General features: G+C 48.6%; 2 protein-coding genes across 2 annotated transcripts; one reads left to right on the top strand and one right to left on the bottom strand.

The window, feature by feature from the left end:
* Window positions 1-491: 491 nt before the first annotated feature.
* SLC25A53 (solute carrier family 25 member 53) lies at window positions 492-1412 on the bottom strand. Its single transcript, XM_007467813.1, has one exon. The coding sequence runs from the start codon at window positions 1410-1412 to the stop codon at window positions 492-494; it is 921 nt and encodes a 306-aa protein (XP_007467875.1).
* A 9470-nt stretch (window positions 1413-10882) lies between these two features.
* Window positions 10883-12104, top strand: ZCCHC18 (zinc finger CCHC-type containing 18). The gene is given in 2 exon segments (XM_007472339.1): window positions 10883-11437; window positions 11439-12104. Coding segments are annotated over 2 exon segments (1221 nt in total).
* Window positions 12105-15312: the final 3208 nt, after the last annotated feature.

Raw genomic sequence — 15312 nt, 5'->3', positions numbered from 1 at the left:
TCATGAAAATGTAGCCATCTGAGAAAGTCTATGGAATCCCCATCCTAAGAGTCAAGCTTAGTTCTCTGAAATTGGAATTCCTGGTCCTCCACTCAGTTTGGTCCAGAGGACAACTGGAGGGGTCCCAGAACTCACAGTGCCTAATTAAGGTCACCTTTTAGAGTTTCCTCTTATTCATGTCTTTTAGAGTCAGTGAATTCCTTAAAGGAATGACATTTCATGTGGGCGACCAGTTACTTAAAGGCTTCCTGGGTCTGAGCCTGTTGAAGCTGTGGATAGACTGGGGTGAATTTCTTTTGCTAACCAAGGAACACTGTTGGCTTTGTCTTTGCCCAACAGGCTGGTAGTTGGGAACTTCTTGAGTGCAATGACAGTTGAAAGATGCTAAAGAATAGTTGTATTAGGTGACCAAGCTAAAGAAGTAAGCTATTTAAACCAACCCAGGAAGGCTTAGAATAACAAGTTGCCATGGCCACACTGCCTGAAGCTAGTCAGTCTTTCAGCTCTTTCCTGGAACGATACCTCCTCTGGAGGAAGTCATGGATAGCAGTAGTGATGCCCCATGTCACGCTGGACCTTAGGATGACCAGGGAACCTCCACGGTAGATCAGGAACACCTTTCGGCCCCGAGTGTCCCACACGTCCTGGGCAGAGGCCCACAGGCTTGGCATGCTCTGCCAGCCAATATGGGACTGCATATTGGCAACTAGCACAATCAGAGGATACAGAACTAGGCAGGTGATTGTTCCATTGACACTCCCAGACACCAAGGCAGGAACCCAATGGGGCAGGCCTTGCTCTGCCAAGCTATCCTGAATGGGATCCTTGAAGGAGAAATACAGAGCACTCCCCAGGCTGTTCCTGAGAAGGACAGGCCAGAAACCACGATAGTAACCCAGCGACAGCCGCCCCCAAACCCCATAAGAGTGGAATTCCTTGAGAATGCTAAAGGTGCTGGGAAAGCGAGCTTGCTTGCGACCATCCTGGAGCACATTTTGCACCCTTTCAAAGGGGCTGAGTGCCACAGCCTCCACTACACCAGACATGAGCCCTGCAGCCCAGCGGTGTCCCAGGGAGTGTGGCCCAACAGGGGAGAGACAATACAGCAGGCTATCATAAGTCCCAAAAAGCAGAGTCCCTTGCAACGTCTTGGAGAGAAGAGGCGGGTAGATTCCCCGGTAGAAATATTGAAGGCCTTCATGCCAAAGCTGCCGCACAGCCTCTGACACCGCCATGGCATGGATCTGTTGCCGGAACACAACCTTATAGATAGGAAAGGTCAGAAAAGTAGACATAAAGTTGGAAACGGCCCCAAGGGCGTAGGCCTGGGAGTGCCAGCTTCTCTTTCCCGGAGACTCTGTTTGTGTCCAGTGCTGAAGCTCCTTCCCAGGAGAGTGGTTCTGTTCCCCCATGCTGAAGATAACTGGGTGCAGAGGGAAGAGACTGGCAAGAGTGGGAAAAAAAGAGGTTAGACTGACCAATGAAATCTGTTAGTGAGCATTTTCATTGCTTAGTTAGAAACAGAGTTCCAAGAAACTCAGCTCTAAGGGAACAAGCAACTTGGGGGGCCAGTTTCTGAGAAACAAGTGCACTCTTAAGAAAGAATTCATCCACTTTAAATTAAAACAAAGGCAGTGAGTTTTGCTGAACAGAGACACCTCTACAGTGTTTTTCTGATCCAGCAAATACTCTCATATTCAAAGAAGGTTGAAGGTTGAAGAAAATAAAATTGGGAAAGGAGGGCTCCGAAACCTTACTGCATTCACCACATGAAATCTTGCATTTGATAAACTGTTAAAATAATAAGTTGCTATTCTCTTTCCAAAAAGTGGCACTATCTTGTAGAGACAGAAAGGCATTCAAAACTTGTAGTCCAGTACTTTCTCTAAAAGTTGGTAGTAAATTTAGGGAGCGGGGAATCTCCTTGCCTCTCTTTCTGCAGATTCCTGACAATGTGGTAGCTGTTTCATGGCAACACCCCACCCCCCTCTCCCAGTTGAGGAACAGAAAGATTAGCTGTTCCTGGAAGTTTAGCATGAAAAGGTTCCGTATCTGACAGTTTCCAAGCTTAACCTTGTAGACCTGTAGCTATATAACAGTGCAGGGGTCCTCAGCATACATGCTACTGACATTTGGGGCCAGATAATTCTTTGTCATAGGTGCCTGCCCGGTGCATCCTGCAATGTTTAGCAGCATCCTGGTCTGTACTCACTGGATGCAAGTAGCACAAGTTGTGACCTGCCCAGCTCTGACAGACGAAAATATCTAAAAACATTGCCATATGTCCCCGGGGGGTAGGGAGGAGGTAAAATTGCCCCTGGATCAGAACCACTATACTAGAGGGAAGAGGCCATTCAAGGATTCCAAAATATTGCTCCTACCCTAGAATGGTCTGGGAGCAGATGGAGCTGTATGAAAGGTAACTGGGGAGCTAGCGTCCATGAAGGAAATTTGGGATCAAGAAGAAATGAATGTTCAGTGCAGATCTGAGAACCTGAGGGAGCTTGCCAGGAAGGAACTAGGGGTGAGAGGACAGGGTGTGCGTGCGGGGGACCTAACCCTAGCTACATGCTAGGGGACACCAGAAGCCCAAGGACTCCCAGCTAACCTCCCCCTGACCTAAGAAATGGGAATCACCAGGGAAAGATGAAAAGCAATCTGGATGCCAGGGCATGTGAAAACAGGGGCATTAGAAAGCCAGAAAGCCCACATAGCCTTTCAGAACTGAGGGCATTAATAGGGGAGACACCTTCCTGGACACCTGATCCTGCCCCATCTCATGGCTTCAGATTGGAGATAATTTTTAAAAATGACTGAAATGACCTCAGTCCTTGAGGGTCCCATGTTCTTTGTAGATATATCATTAGTTCCTATCCTTGTGAACAGGACTAGGTTGGTAGGGGGATGACTTCATTTAAGTCAGGGTGTGGAGTGAAATGAATGCAGACCTGAGGGAGCTTGCCAGGAAGGAACTAGGGGTGAGAGGACAGGGTGTGCTGTGCGGGGGATGGTGTGTGGAGGAGAGGAACAGGAAGCTGTGTGGGTAGGGGAGGCGGGGAGAGGGGGACAGGGCATGATGGTCGGGCAGGGGACTCACGTCTAGATCAACAGGAAGCCTGGTAGGAACTGCAGACCCAGAAGTTTCACACAGAACCCTGGGCTGTGTGGTCCCAAGAAGAGAGGGGTGTTGAGGCTCTAATTACGCTAGCCTGTTCAATAGAAACAAAGGGGGGGTCCCCCAGGCTGAGGCACTGAGGGAGGGCTAGGAGCCAGGCACTGCAAGAAGCCCACTGCAGGCTTCCCTGGGCTGCCGCACTCAGAACCTGCCTTGAAGTGCTTCTCCTTCCAGAATCGTCCCCCTTAAGCTCCTCCCTGGTTCTTCCTCCTGCTCTGTCCATGACTCCACAACTGACCTTACAATCCACCTCAGCCACAGTCTCTCTAGGTGGAGGGGGTGGAGCACAGTCTCCTGCGCTCTGCCTCCACCCCTCCCCCACCCCCAGCAGTCCAGGTGTGCCTTAAGCCTCAGCTCCTTAACCCTCATGGCCAGAAGGAGGCTGGGAGAGCTCCTCTGCCTTGGACCCTTTAGCTGAGAACTGGCCAGGAGCAAAGGCTCAAGAGGCGCACTCCTTGCATCCCTCTGGGGCACTTCTGGGCCCCTGGCAGCCACCTCCATCTCTCTGGAGCCAAAGGGGACCCCTCCCGCCTGCCTGGGCAGGAGGTAGCTCCAGTCAGGCCCTCAAAGCCACAGGGGCGCCTGATATTACCCAGCATTCCTACCAAGGATTTCTTCCCCAAGTTTTACCTGCATCTACGTAAGGTCAGGTGGTGAGGGAAACGTTTGTCCCCTCTTCTATCTCAGAGTGCAGTAATGTTCCACTTCCTCCCCACATTTTCCTGGGTAACCTGTAAACATGTGTTGATTGACTGTATAGGGAGAGCTGACTTCGAAGAAAACTGGGCTAGAATTTGGCAGACCAGAATTCTCAGTGCCAGTTCTCTTACCAACTTCTTGTGTGACCTTTAGAAATATATCGACATCTTGGAGTGTAATGCATCTCAGTTGTAAAATCAGCAGACAGGGAGGAGTGCTCTCTAGGCATCCTCATACTGTGCATGTGGCAGGCGGCTGATGTGGGGGAATGCAGGCCAGTATTTGATAGAGGAATTGTGCTTTTTCCATCACTGGTTCCTTCTGCCATTTTTGCCAGTCATTTTCAGGGATTAAAGCTGAACAATAATTTAGAAACAATTTACCTTAAATATCTGTCATCATTTTATAAATCTAATTCTTCCTGTTTTATGGGGGAGGGGGAGTCTACTTTACTCCCATGTGTTTTTCCATTAAAATGCCAGCCTTTGGGGGCAGACAGACCTGAGCCTGAATTCTCCCTCCACCACTTGCTTAGTTGTGTGACCTTAGGCAAGACACTTCCTCAGTCTCAGTTTCTTCAGCTACAAACTAAGGACAATAGACCTCCCTCAAAAGGTTGTTGCAAAGATCAACAAAATAAAATGAGATAAAGTGGTTGACCATCCATGGCATGGTGGCCTCAGTAAACAATATTTTTTTTACAAAAGATACTTCCCGACCTCATCGTCTGTGAGGATGCTGCAGACACTCCTGCAGGATACTCAGAACAAGATGAAGTGGTATCTTGTGTTCACATGAGAGGCAAGGAAGACCTGTCTTCTGTGAATGCAAAGGTGTTACATAAACAATCCAGGACAGCCTGGCCCCTTAAACAAGAATTTCTAAATAGAGGCCACAGAATGAGTCTGGAGTCAGCCTACAGCAGTTACCCCCTGGACCCCATGATGTGTCTCCTATGTTTACAGCCTAGTAAAGTGAGCCAAGGGGATTCCAGACTCCCCTGGCCAGTCTAGCCCAGATACACAGCTTTCATGACTGCGCCAAGATCCAGCCCTTCATTTCTCTGTTCATTCCGGCATCCTTCAGCCATTCCTTTGGCCAGCTCACAAACACATATTGATCATCTATGAAATCACTATAGGTAAGTCACTGTGGAGCCAGAGGTGAACAGGACTTGGTACCTGCCCTCAAGGGCTTGGGAATCTAGTGGGGGAGACAGGTCAACCATGAGCTAAACTATACTGGGAGGTAAAATAAAGCGTACACTAATCAAGGTCAGAGCAAAGCGTAAGAGCAATTTATTTCACCTAGGATAGGGAGCAGCCAAAAATTTCTCTGAGGAGGGGCAGCTGACTTGATCCTTAACCAGTGAGTAGGCTCTCATTAGGTGGAGGAGTGACAGCAGGGGTTCTAGGCTGAGGAAGAGGCCTAAGGCACAGATGCCTAAAACATGAGTGGTACCTGGCTCTGGATACAGGCTGTGGGAAGAAGAGAGATCTGTGGGTGACAGAGACAAGCTGATATAAAATGAGGGCCTTGTTTTCCCCACTGCAGTGCATTACAGCATAAAGATACAGCCTCTGGAGTCAGACAGCCCTGGGTTTGAATTTCACTGCGCCACTTTGTAGCTTTATGACCCTGGCCAAATCTCTTCCACTCTCTGAGCCTCAGTATCCTTATCTGTAAAATGATTGTCATGAAGGTTTCATGTTATGAAGTATATAAAATGCTTATGCATTACCCGGTATACAAGTTGGTCCATAAATTATATTAGTAGCTTGATTTTTAAAAAATGAGATCCCAGGGCTTCCCTGGTGGCGCAGTGGTTGAGAGTCCGCCTGCCAATGAAGGGGACAAGGGTTCGTGCCCCGGTCCGGGAAGATCCCACATGCCGCGGAGCGGCTGGGCCCGTGAGCCATGGCCGCTGAGCCTGCGCCTCCAGAGCCTGTGCTCCGCAAGGGGAGAGGCCACGAGAGTGAGAGGCCCGCGTACCGCAAAAAAAAAAAAAAAAATGAGATCCCAGTAATATAAGTAAGATTACAACAACATTGTTTTAAAGGCTGAAATCAGTCTAATGCACTGGGTCATCTGCAGAGTACATTTTGAATTGTTTGTTTGAAATGAACCTATCTGTGAAACTGAAACAGAATCACGGACATAGAGAACAGATTGGTGGTTGTCAAGGGGGTGGGGATTGGGAGAGGGATGGTGTGGGAGGTTGGGCTGAGCAGATGTGAGCTTTTATATATAGAATGGATACACAACAAGGTGCTACTGTACAGCACAGAGAACTGTATTCAAATATCCTATGATAAACCATCATGGAAAAGAATATATAAAATGAAAGCATATATATGTATAACTGAATTACTTTGCTGTACAGCAGAAATTAACGCAACATGGTAAATCAACTATACTTCAATTTAAAAATATTGATAAAAAACAAAATGAAGGAAGATTTTTTTTTTCATTTCTTGTTTGTAAGACAACAGAGAAGAGTCCTTCATGGGCTTTGCAAAATGGGATAACAATGCCTGTCTCAACAGCGTTGCTGAGAAACTTAAATAAGATAACAGATGGAAAGTTCCTGGCACAGAGGAGCCAGGCAGACAAGGGCAGCTATTGTTGCTTCAACTAATAGCTTTACCTCTCTAACCTTCAGGCTTTTTAGGTTTCTTTGTTGAAATTGGAAAATGTGGTCTCATTAGAGCCATGAATTGGAACACACTCCCACACACGAGGCCAGAGATCAGGGATGCCCTATATCTAACTGGAGCTAGCTTAGCAAATCCTCCTCCCAGTCTTGCAGGAAGAGACCCTCACTTTGTTCTAATGGCCCAATCCAGGCACCTGTACACAATCTGTTTCCTTCCAATATTTTTTGTCAGAGCTATAAGATCTATTCTTTGTCCTATTTGATCCCACACCCACCAGGTCCAACTGCAGATCACCTACTTTGGCGATGAAGCCAATTTAAACACAGAACAAGAATCTGCAAGAGACCCAGGGTCAGATGGCATGATATTGGGGAGCAGAAGCAAGAGTCTGAAGGAAACCCTAGAGCTGCTGCTAGCATCACCCCTGATTGTGTGAAGCGAGCTTTCTCTTTACTTCCTACACCCTCCACCCTCCAACTCCCCACACTCTTCCATCCACGAACAAGCCCACAGTCCTCAGATGGAAGGTGCTTCATCTCCAAATGTTCATTGTTTACTCCAAGGAACTCTAGGTATTGAGGCAGTCAATAAGAAAGCAGAAAGGAGAAGGTGAAGTGTGCAGGTTGAAGACAACCCAACAGCAGTCGAAGGGCATCAGATTGTTCACTTGCTTCAACGCATCAGGAGTCAAGAACAAGCCCTGAAAGGGGCCTCCTAACCACAGTCTACCTAAGGGAAATAAGATCTGCTCTTCAAGAACCAGAAATCATGGAAAATGGTACAGATTTCTCTGCCACTGAATTCACAGCCCATTCACTCTGGACAGCCCTGCATGCCGTTTCCATGGAGTTGCTCCTTCTCTGGGGCCAGTGATGCCAAATCCAGCAAAGGAGAGGTCCCCTCAAGAGCTCACAGAAGGGCAACCTAGCAACGTGTCCTCAAGCCAAGAAATGAAAGAGCTATTATCAGTGGCAGAGAGCTGTAGTTCGGGGGTTAGGTCAAATTGTGCTTCATTTCTCACACTTCTTCCTCAAGTACAAGTTGAGAGAGAAAAATGTTAGGAAGAAAGATTGTAGGGGAGTGGTCCTTAACCATTTCTGGGCCACAGACTCATTTGAAAATCTACAAAGCTAAGACTCAGAAGAATATACAGAGTCCAACTTCTACTCTTTGCAAACAATTTCAGGAAGGACCCTAGATAGGAAACTCTGCTCTGGAGTTACATTTCACGACAGATATGGTATAGACAGATACATTGGCCACAGCTCCATTTACTTATTACCACCAGCATAACGTGGTGTCTCCAGCCGTTGTTCACAAACCTCTCTACACCTCAGAATTAACTACAGCACTGCTTAAAAATATAAATCATCCTCCCCAGCCCTAGTCCTAGTAAATCCGAATCCCCCAGAGGTAGAGCTTAGGAATCTACATTTCTAACAAGCTTTTCAAAATGATTCTGAGGAAGCCAGCCTTGTACCCATACTTTGGTTAACAGCATGGATTCTGGTGTCAGGGAGACAGGATACAAGTTTGGGCTTCATCTTGTAATTTCAGGCAAGTCATTTCACCTCTCTGAGTCTTATCTCCTTTGGGGGTCATAAGATGTAAAAATAAGTTTTTACTTAAAGAAAAAGCAGGCAGCTTGTTGTAGTGTAAAAATGAGAAAGAAAAGTGCCTCAGTTTCCTCTTCTGTACAATAGGTACCATAAAAGTTCCCTACCTCTTCCCCACTGCCCTCTTCCCACTGCCTTCCCAAGCCCTCTCTCAGCACTACCAGCACACCAAGACTGCTGTTGAGCTGGTTTAAGACCACCCGCTTAAAAAATGCCCCCAGGGCAGCTCAGCGGGGCAAATCGTTGGCATCTGGAGAACAGACTTGGGTGTAAAACCGGATGCTGATACTTATTTGCTGTATGATGTCGGGCAAGACGCCTAACCTTTCTATGACTGTTTCCTCATCTGCAAAATGGAGATGATAGTCCTTGCTCACCAGTTCTATATAGTAGTTCCAAGTGGGCCTTCCCATCTCCACTTTGGCTTTGGCTTGTCTCAACTAACCCTCAATCTGAGAGTAGAGAGGAGTGTTTACAAGGGGCAGCCTTTGAAATCAGTAAAGTAGACTTGGGTGTGAGCTCGTAGCTCTGCATTTCCTAACCATAGTGACTGGATGGACTGGACTACTGACATAGTCCCCTCTCTGTTAAATGGGCATACTGCTACTCCTTCACAAGGCTGCTGAGACGAATAAATGAGATGTCCGTGCAAGCGTGTTTGCACGTAGAAAGCGCTCAGTAAATGATTTTCATCCCTTCCCCCTATACAAAGGTGAGGAACTCTTATTGTTCACTTGATTTCTGTCCCACCTCGTGTTGAAGGCATCCGGTCTCAAAGCGTGGAGGACCACAGAGGTGTAAGGGGAGAAGGAGAAAGGAAGAGAGGGGGAAGCAGCAAACTCACGGGTAAAATGCAAATCGGCCCAGTCCGAGAGTCCGAGCTGGACTTGACACCTCACCGGCTCCCGCGCCTGTGTGCCGCAGCCCCAGCCGGCCGTCTTCCCGCTTTTGCTAGCAATGGCCTCGGGCTGGAGGCTGCGCGGGGAGGCCGCCCCCTCGCCCCGTTGATTGGCTGCGCCGCCCGACTCATCTTGCTCTTTTGTCTCAATGGGCAGAGGCTAAAAGAAGCGGCGGCTGCCGGGAGGGCTCAGCGGGTAGGCGGGGGCGGCCGCTGCTGCCTTGGGAACCGCGCTGCCCCGACTCTGCTACCCTTAGCTGGGCGAAGCGGCTCCGTCTGGCGGCTCCGGGTCGCTTAGCTGCTGAGGAGGCGTCATCTTTTTCTCCTGCAGGGCCACGGTGACCGGCAGGCGGCATCCACAGCTGTCCACGCCGGAGCATGGGCTGTCCACCAACCCAACACAGGTAAAGAAAGGGGGCGCGATTGCCAGGCCCGGAGACAGGAGGGAAAAGCCCCATCAGGACTGGGCGGCTCCCCGTTTGGGGAATCGGGGACTGCGAGGCAGGGGAAGGAGCACTGCCGCGGCCCCGCTGCGCTGAGGAAGGAGGTGGGTTCCACTGGATGCTGCCGAATGGGTAGGATTTGCCAGGATTGGCGGGAGGGCGTTTTCAGGGGGTAGTAATGGGGCGGGAAGGGTGGGGGGAATCGCAAGCTGTCTGCCTTGAACCCTCTGCATCTCCTGTTCCCTTCCTGGTGATGGATATGTGGGTGTGCGTGTCCAAGTCCCATTCCGTTTCTCCGTGGCAGGCCATCAAAGCCGAATCCGAACTTGAATTCTGTGCAGCTGATTGCGGAGCTGGTAGGCCAACGATTTCCCGGAGTGGGGTGTGAGGAAATCGTATTCACAAGGTGGGAGAGGGAATTTTCCGTCTGGCTACAGCGGAGGAGGGGTCGAGGGAGCAGGATGAGGGATGAGACTGCTTCTTCCCTTCCCTGCCCTGCCCTCCGCGATGGTCCTGAGGACTGGGATCTGCAACCTCATATGGACAGAAGTAGACCTACCTCGGAATCGAGCTTTCTCACGGAGGCACCTGTTGCAGAGACTGAACGTGAAATAAAGGCGCGCACTTGTTTCTGAGCTCATATAAGAATCTTGAGAAATAACAGGGCAAACTTTGAGAAGGGGGTGTGGTTGAGACGTGAGACCATGAGTTTAATGGAGATCTTACTTGCTACCACAAATCTGTGAGACTTAGACCATTGCACTCTATTTTGAGAGCCCAATATCGGCTCCACACACTGACTATTTCACCTAGAATTCTAAGCAACAGTTGCTCTCCCACCTGGAGGCCTGGCAGGAGGGGATGGTTGTAGCTCTGAAAAGCACCCTGCTAGCACAGGGACACCCATTAGCTCCTGAAGGTTGTAATTGCCAGTTTCCTGCAGGATATTTTCAAGGCAGTGGACAAATGGAAAATGTACCTCAGGGCATTCAGGAAGGTAAAGAAAGCGACCGCAGATTGCTTTCCTGCAGTCTACTACCTTACTGACCTTCCCCCTCCCTTTTCTTTTTTTTTTTTTTGCGGTACGCAGGCCTCTCACTGTTGTGGCCTCTCCCGTTGTGAAGCACAGGCTCCGGACGCGCAGGGCCCAGCCGCTCTGCGGCATGTGGGATCTTCCCAGACCGGGGCACGAACCCGTGTCTCCTGCATCGGCAGGCGGACTCTCAACCACTGCACCACCAGGGAAGCCCCCCCTCCCTTTTCTTTACAGTCCCTACTGATATAGAAGGAAGGCAGAGCCCAGAAACTTTGCTTTGAGGATTTCTCCTGCAGATTAGGCTTTTCTAAAAAGCCTGAGCATTTTGTTATATTCAGATAGACGATCATCGTCCATCATGGCTAGCATCATTGCACGTGTGGGTAATAGCCGGCGGCAGAACACACCCTTGCCACCTTGGGCCCATTCCATATTGAAGTCCCTAGGGAGGAGTCTTGGTCCTTTAAGGGTCAATATGGCAGAAAGAAACATGAAGTTGTTCTCAGGGAGGGTGGTGCCAGCCCAAGGGGAAGAAACCTTTGAAAACTGGCTGATCCAAGTCAATGGGGCCCTGCCAGATTGGAATATGTCTGAGGAGGAAAAGCTCAAGCGTTTGATGAAAACTCTTAGGGGCCCCACGCGGGAGGTCATGCATTTGCTGCAGGCGGCCAACCCCAACCTAAGTGTGGCAGATTTCTTGCACACCATGAAATTGGTGTTTGGGGATTCTGAAAGCAGTGTCACTGCCCATGGTAAATTTTTTAACACTTTGCAGGCACAAGGGGAGAAAACCTCCCTTTATGTGATCCATTTAGAGATGCAGCTCCAGAATGCTATTCAGGCAGGGATCATAGCTGGGAAAGATACAAACCAGACTTGCCTGCACCAGCTCCTTTCAGGGGCTGAGTTGAATGGCTGAGTTGAATGGGGACCTGCGCTTCAAGCTGAAGCATCTACTCAGGATGTACGCAAATGATCTGGAGTGGCTTCCCAATTTCCTGGAGTTAATCAAGATGATAAGGGAGGAAGAGGATTGGGATGACACTTTTATGAAACGGAAGTGGCCCAAAAGATCTGAGCTAATCATGGAGAGGGCAGCAAGCCCTGTGGCATTTCAGGGCCCCCAGCCAATAGCCATCAGCACTGCTGATTGCAACGTGTTAGAGGTAGATGATACCCTCAGTGACTCAGATGAGGATGTGATCCTGGTGGAGTCTCAGAACCCTCCACTTACATCCATAGGTGCCCCTCCCCTCAGAGTCAGGGCCAGACTTCAGGCTCAAATACTGGTCATCAATTCCCTAAACAGTTCCCAGGCTCAATCTCCTTCTACCAGTGGTGGTTCTGCATATAAGAATGATGGTCCTGGAGATATACGTAGAGGCAGGAAGAGAAAATATACAGTCCGCTGTTCATACTGTGGTGAGGAGGGCCACTCAAAGGAAACCTGTGACAATGAGAGCAACAAGGCCCAGGTGTTTGAGAATGTGATCATCACCCTGCAGGATCTGACACATACAGAGGAGAAGAAGTCGAAAGAGGTCCCTGGTGAACACAGTGACCTCTCTGAGCCACAATAAGGAGCTAGACCCTGCCCTAAGTGAACCCTTAACTGTATTCAGAGACTGGAGATGGGGAAAACAGGGGAGGGGTGGGGGAGGATTCTAGGTGCATGAATTAATCCACAAAGTGACTTTCATTGGGGAAGAAGAGGTTGTGAATACCAGCAAAATGGAGAGGACAGCCTGACCTCTGTCCCTGCTCCCCGCTCCATCTGCCTAAGGATCTATTCTGTGTGTGTGTCTATTTCCTTGATGACTTTATTCTTTTTGTGAAAGGAGTATAAGTCATTGTTAAACCTTCAAAAAATGAAGGAAAATACAAAACTAAAGTAAAAATTACCTGAAACTCTCCATCCTTGTATAACCATTGTCAGTCCTTGGATAAATGTCCTTCTAGATATTTCCCTATTCCTGCGTGCTGAGATAGATAATAAATAAAAGTGATCAAATGTAAGTGCTTTTCTATTCTGTGTATTTTTTCACCAAACAATGTATGTTGTGGATTTTTATGTCAATTAATATATATAATCATCAAGTTTACTGTCTCTGTGTGTGATATTACTTTTAGGAACACAGAAGGAAAACAATAAGAAAACTACATATAGAAACTATAAATGGGGGGAGCTCATACTGTGAAGTGGTGGTTTATCAACCTCATTTTAAGATGAGGAAAAGAGAAGCTGAAAGGAGCTATCTCCCAAAGAGTCCCTTATCACAACTGACCTTTCTCCTATATCACAGAGTCTAATTTGCACCCACTAGTTAATAATGCCCCAATGCTTTCTTAGCTAATGCATCTTGAGAAATCTGATGACAGGACAGGGGTGGGAGCAAAAATGAGAAATGGGTATTTCAGGGGCTCCATTCCTGTTCACTTTGGAAAGGGGTGTCTCTCCCTTCCCTGTGCAGATTCCCTAGATTGCTGCTACTACTGCTTCTGGACACCACCTCGTGGCAACAACAAGACTGTCCTCTGGGTTGACACTACCCTCTGGCTCCTCTCCAATTACAGAGAAAGCAGCTACTTATACCAGGAGGCTTGGCACGGCCCAAGCCTAACCCTAGCTACATGCTAGGGGACACCAGAAGCCCAAGGACTCCCAGCTAACCTCCCCCTGACCTAAGAAATGGGAATCACCAGGGAAAGATGAAAAGCAATCTGGATGCCAGGGCATGTGAAAACAGGGGCATTAGAAAGCCAGAAAGCCCACATAGCCTTTCAGAACTGAGGGCATTAATAGGGGAGACACCTTCCTGGACACCTGATCCTGCCCCATCTCATGGCTTCAGATTGGAGATAATTTTTAAAAATGACTGAAATGACCTCAGTCCTTGAGGGTCCCATGTTCTTTGTAGATATATCATTAGTTCCTATCCTTGTGAACAGGACTAGGTTGGTAGGGGGATGACTTCATTTAAGTCAGGGTGTGGAGTGAAATGAATGCAGACCTGAGGGAGCTTGCCAGGAAGGAACTAGGGGTGAGAGCAGGGTGTGCCTGAAATGACCTCAGTCCTTGAGGGTCCCATGTTCTTTGTAGATATATCATTAGTTCCTATCCTTGTGAACAGGACTAGGTTGGTAGGGGGATGACTTCATTTAAGTCAGGGTGTGGAGTGAAATGAATGCAGACCTGAGGGAGCTTGCCAGGAAGGAACTAGGGGTGAGAGGACAGGGTGTGCTGTGCGGGGGATGGTGTGTGGAGGAGAGGAACAGGAAGCTGTGTGGGTAGGGGAGGCGGGGAGAGGGGGACAGGGCATGATGGTCGGGCAGGGGACTCACGTCTAGATCAACAGGAAGCCTGGTAGGAACTGCAGACCCAGAAGTTTCACACAGAACCCTGGGCTGTGTGGTCCCAAGAAGAGAGGGGTGTTGAGGCTCTAATTACGCTAGCCTGTTCAATAGAAACAAAGGGGGGGTCCCCCAGGCTGAGGCACTGAGGGAGGGCTAGGAGCCAGGCACTGCAAGAAGCCCACTGCAGGCTTCCCTGGGCTGCCGCACTCAGAACCTGCCTTGAAGTGCTTCTCCTTCCAGAATCGTCCCCCTTAAGCTCCTCCCTGGTTCTTCCTCCTGCTCTGTCCATGACTCCACAACTGACCTTACAATCCACCTCAGCCACAGTCTCTCTAGGTGGAGGGGGTGGAGCACAGTCTCCTGCGCTCTGCCTCCACCCCTCCCCCACCCCCAGCAGTCCAGGTGTGCCTTAAGCCTCAGCTCCTTAACCCTCATGGCCAGAAGGAGGCTGGGAGAGCTCCTCTGCCTTGGACCCTTTAGCTGAGAACTGGCCAGGAGCAAAGGCTCAAGAGGCGCACTCCTTGCATCCCTCTGGGGCACTTCTGGGCCCCTGGCAGCCACCTCCATCTCTCTGGAGCCAAAGGGGACCCCTCCCGCCTGCCTGGGCAGGAGGTAGCTCCAGTCAGGCCCCCAAAGCCACAGGGGCGCCCAACATTCTCTGACTCTTGTAGGTTTGTAGCCTCCTTTAGTTTGAAGCCTGTAGTATCCTTCTCTAAATCTACCCTTGGAGGGAATCTGCCCACTCATTTATCCTAGATTAAAATATTACTTTTTCTGCTCACGTTTTCTCAATTTTACCCTATAAACACTTGTTGAATGATTTACCCAAATAAAGTTTATGCTGTCATAATTTCTTTCTGGGTCCAGGTAGAGTAAAAAGAAAAATAAATAAATGCTACACCTACCAGGGCCTTCCTTTTCACTGGAGTTAGCTCAGGGGTTCAGTATAGACCACTGCTTTGAAATCCTCTAATTCATTCCTTTTTCTTCCCACCCCCAGTCCTTCTCTATGTCATATAAACTTGAAGTTGTCTAAATTTTTATTTCACCAAAATGATGCATACCCGATATTTTATTTCACTTTGTGTGACATTGGCTTTTCCTTATTTGGGAAGTATGTATTTTCCCTATTTGGAAGAGATGGGAGACCTGGGCATTCAGATCAGTCTGAGGGTTATAGCCAAAAGAAAGCTTTTAAATAATTTTGTGTCTGATAGCCTTCATTTAAGATTATGGGTTTTCTCTCTTCCTTTTTCCCTTCAGTCTCCTTAGACGCTAAGAGATGCAATGAGTCTTGTCAGGAGAAACTAGCCTTTGAATGACCTTCTTTTGCATTATCTCCCTCCTTCTAGATACTATCTTCCCTTGGTTTCCAGACACCTGTCCTCACAGTTCCCCCCCCAAGATCTTTTTTTTTTTTTTTTTTTTTGCGGT

This window comes from Lipotes vexillifer, unplaced genomic scaffold, assembly GCF_000442215.2.
Source record: "Lipotes vexillifer unplaced genomic scaffold, Lipotes_vexillifer_v1.1 scaffold669, whole genome shotgun sequence".
NCBI classification, from domain to species: domain Eukaryota; kingdom Metazoa; phylum Chordata; class Mammalia; order Artiodactyla; family Lipotidae; genus Lipotes; species Lipotes vexillifer.
Note: the sequence above shows the minus strand (reverse complement) of the source record. Positions and strands in the feature narration are given on the sequence as shown.

Excerpts from the sequence above, each read along its gene's own strand:
- SLC25A53 (XM_007467813.1), bottom strand. The coding sequence starts at position 1,412 with ATGGGGGAACAGAACCACTCTCCTGGGAAGGAGCTTCAGCACTGGACA.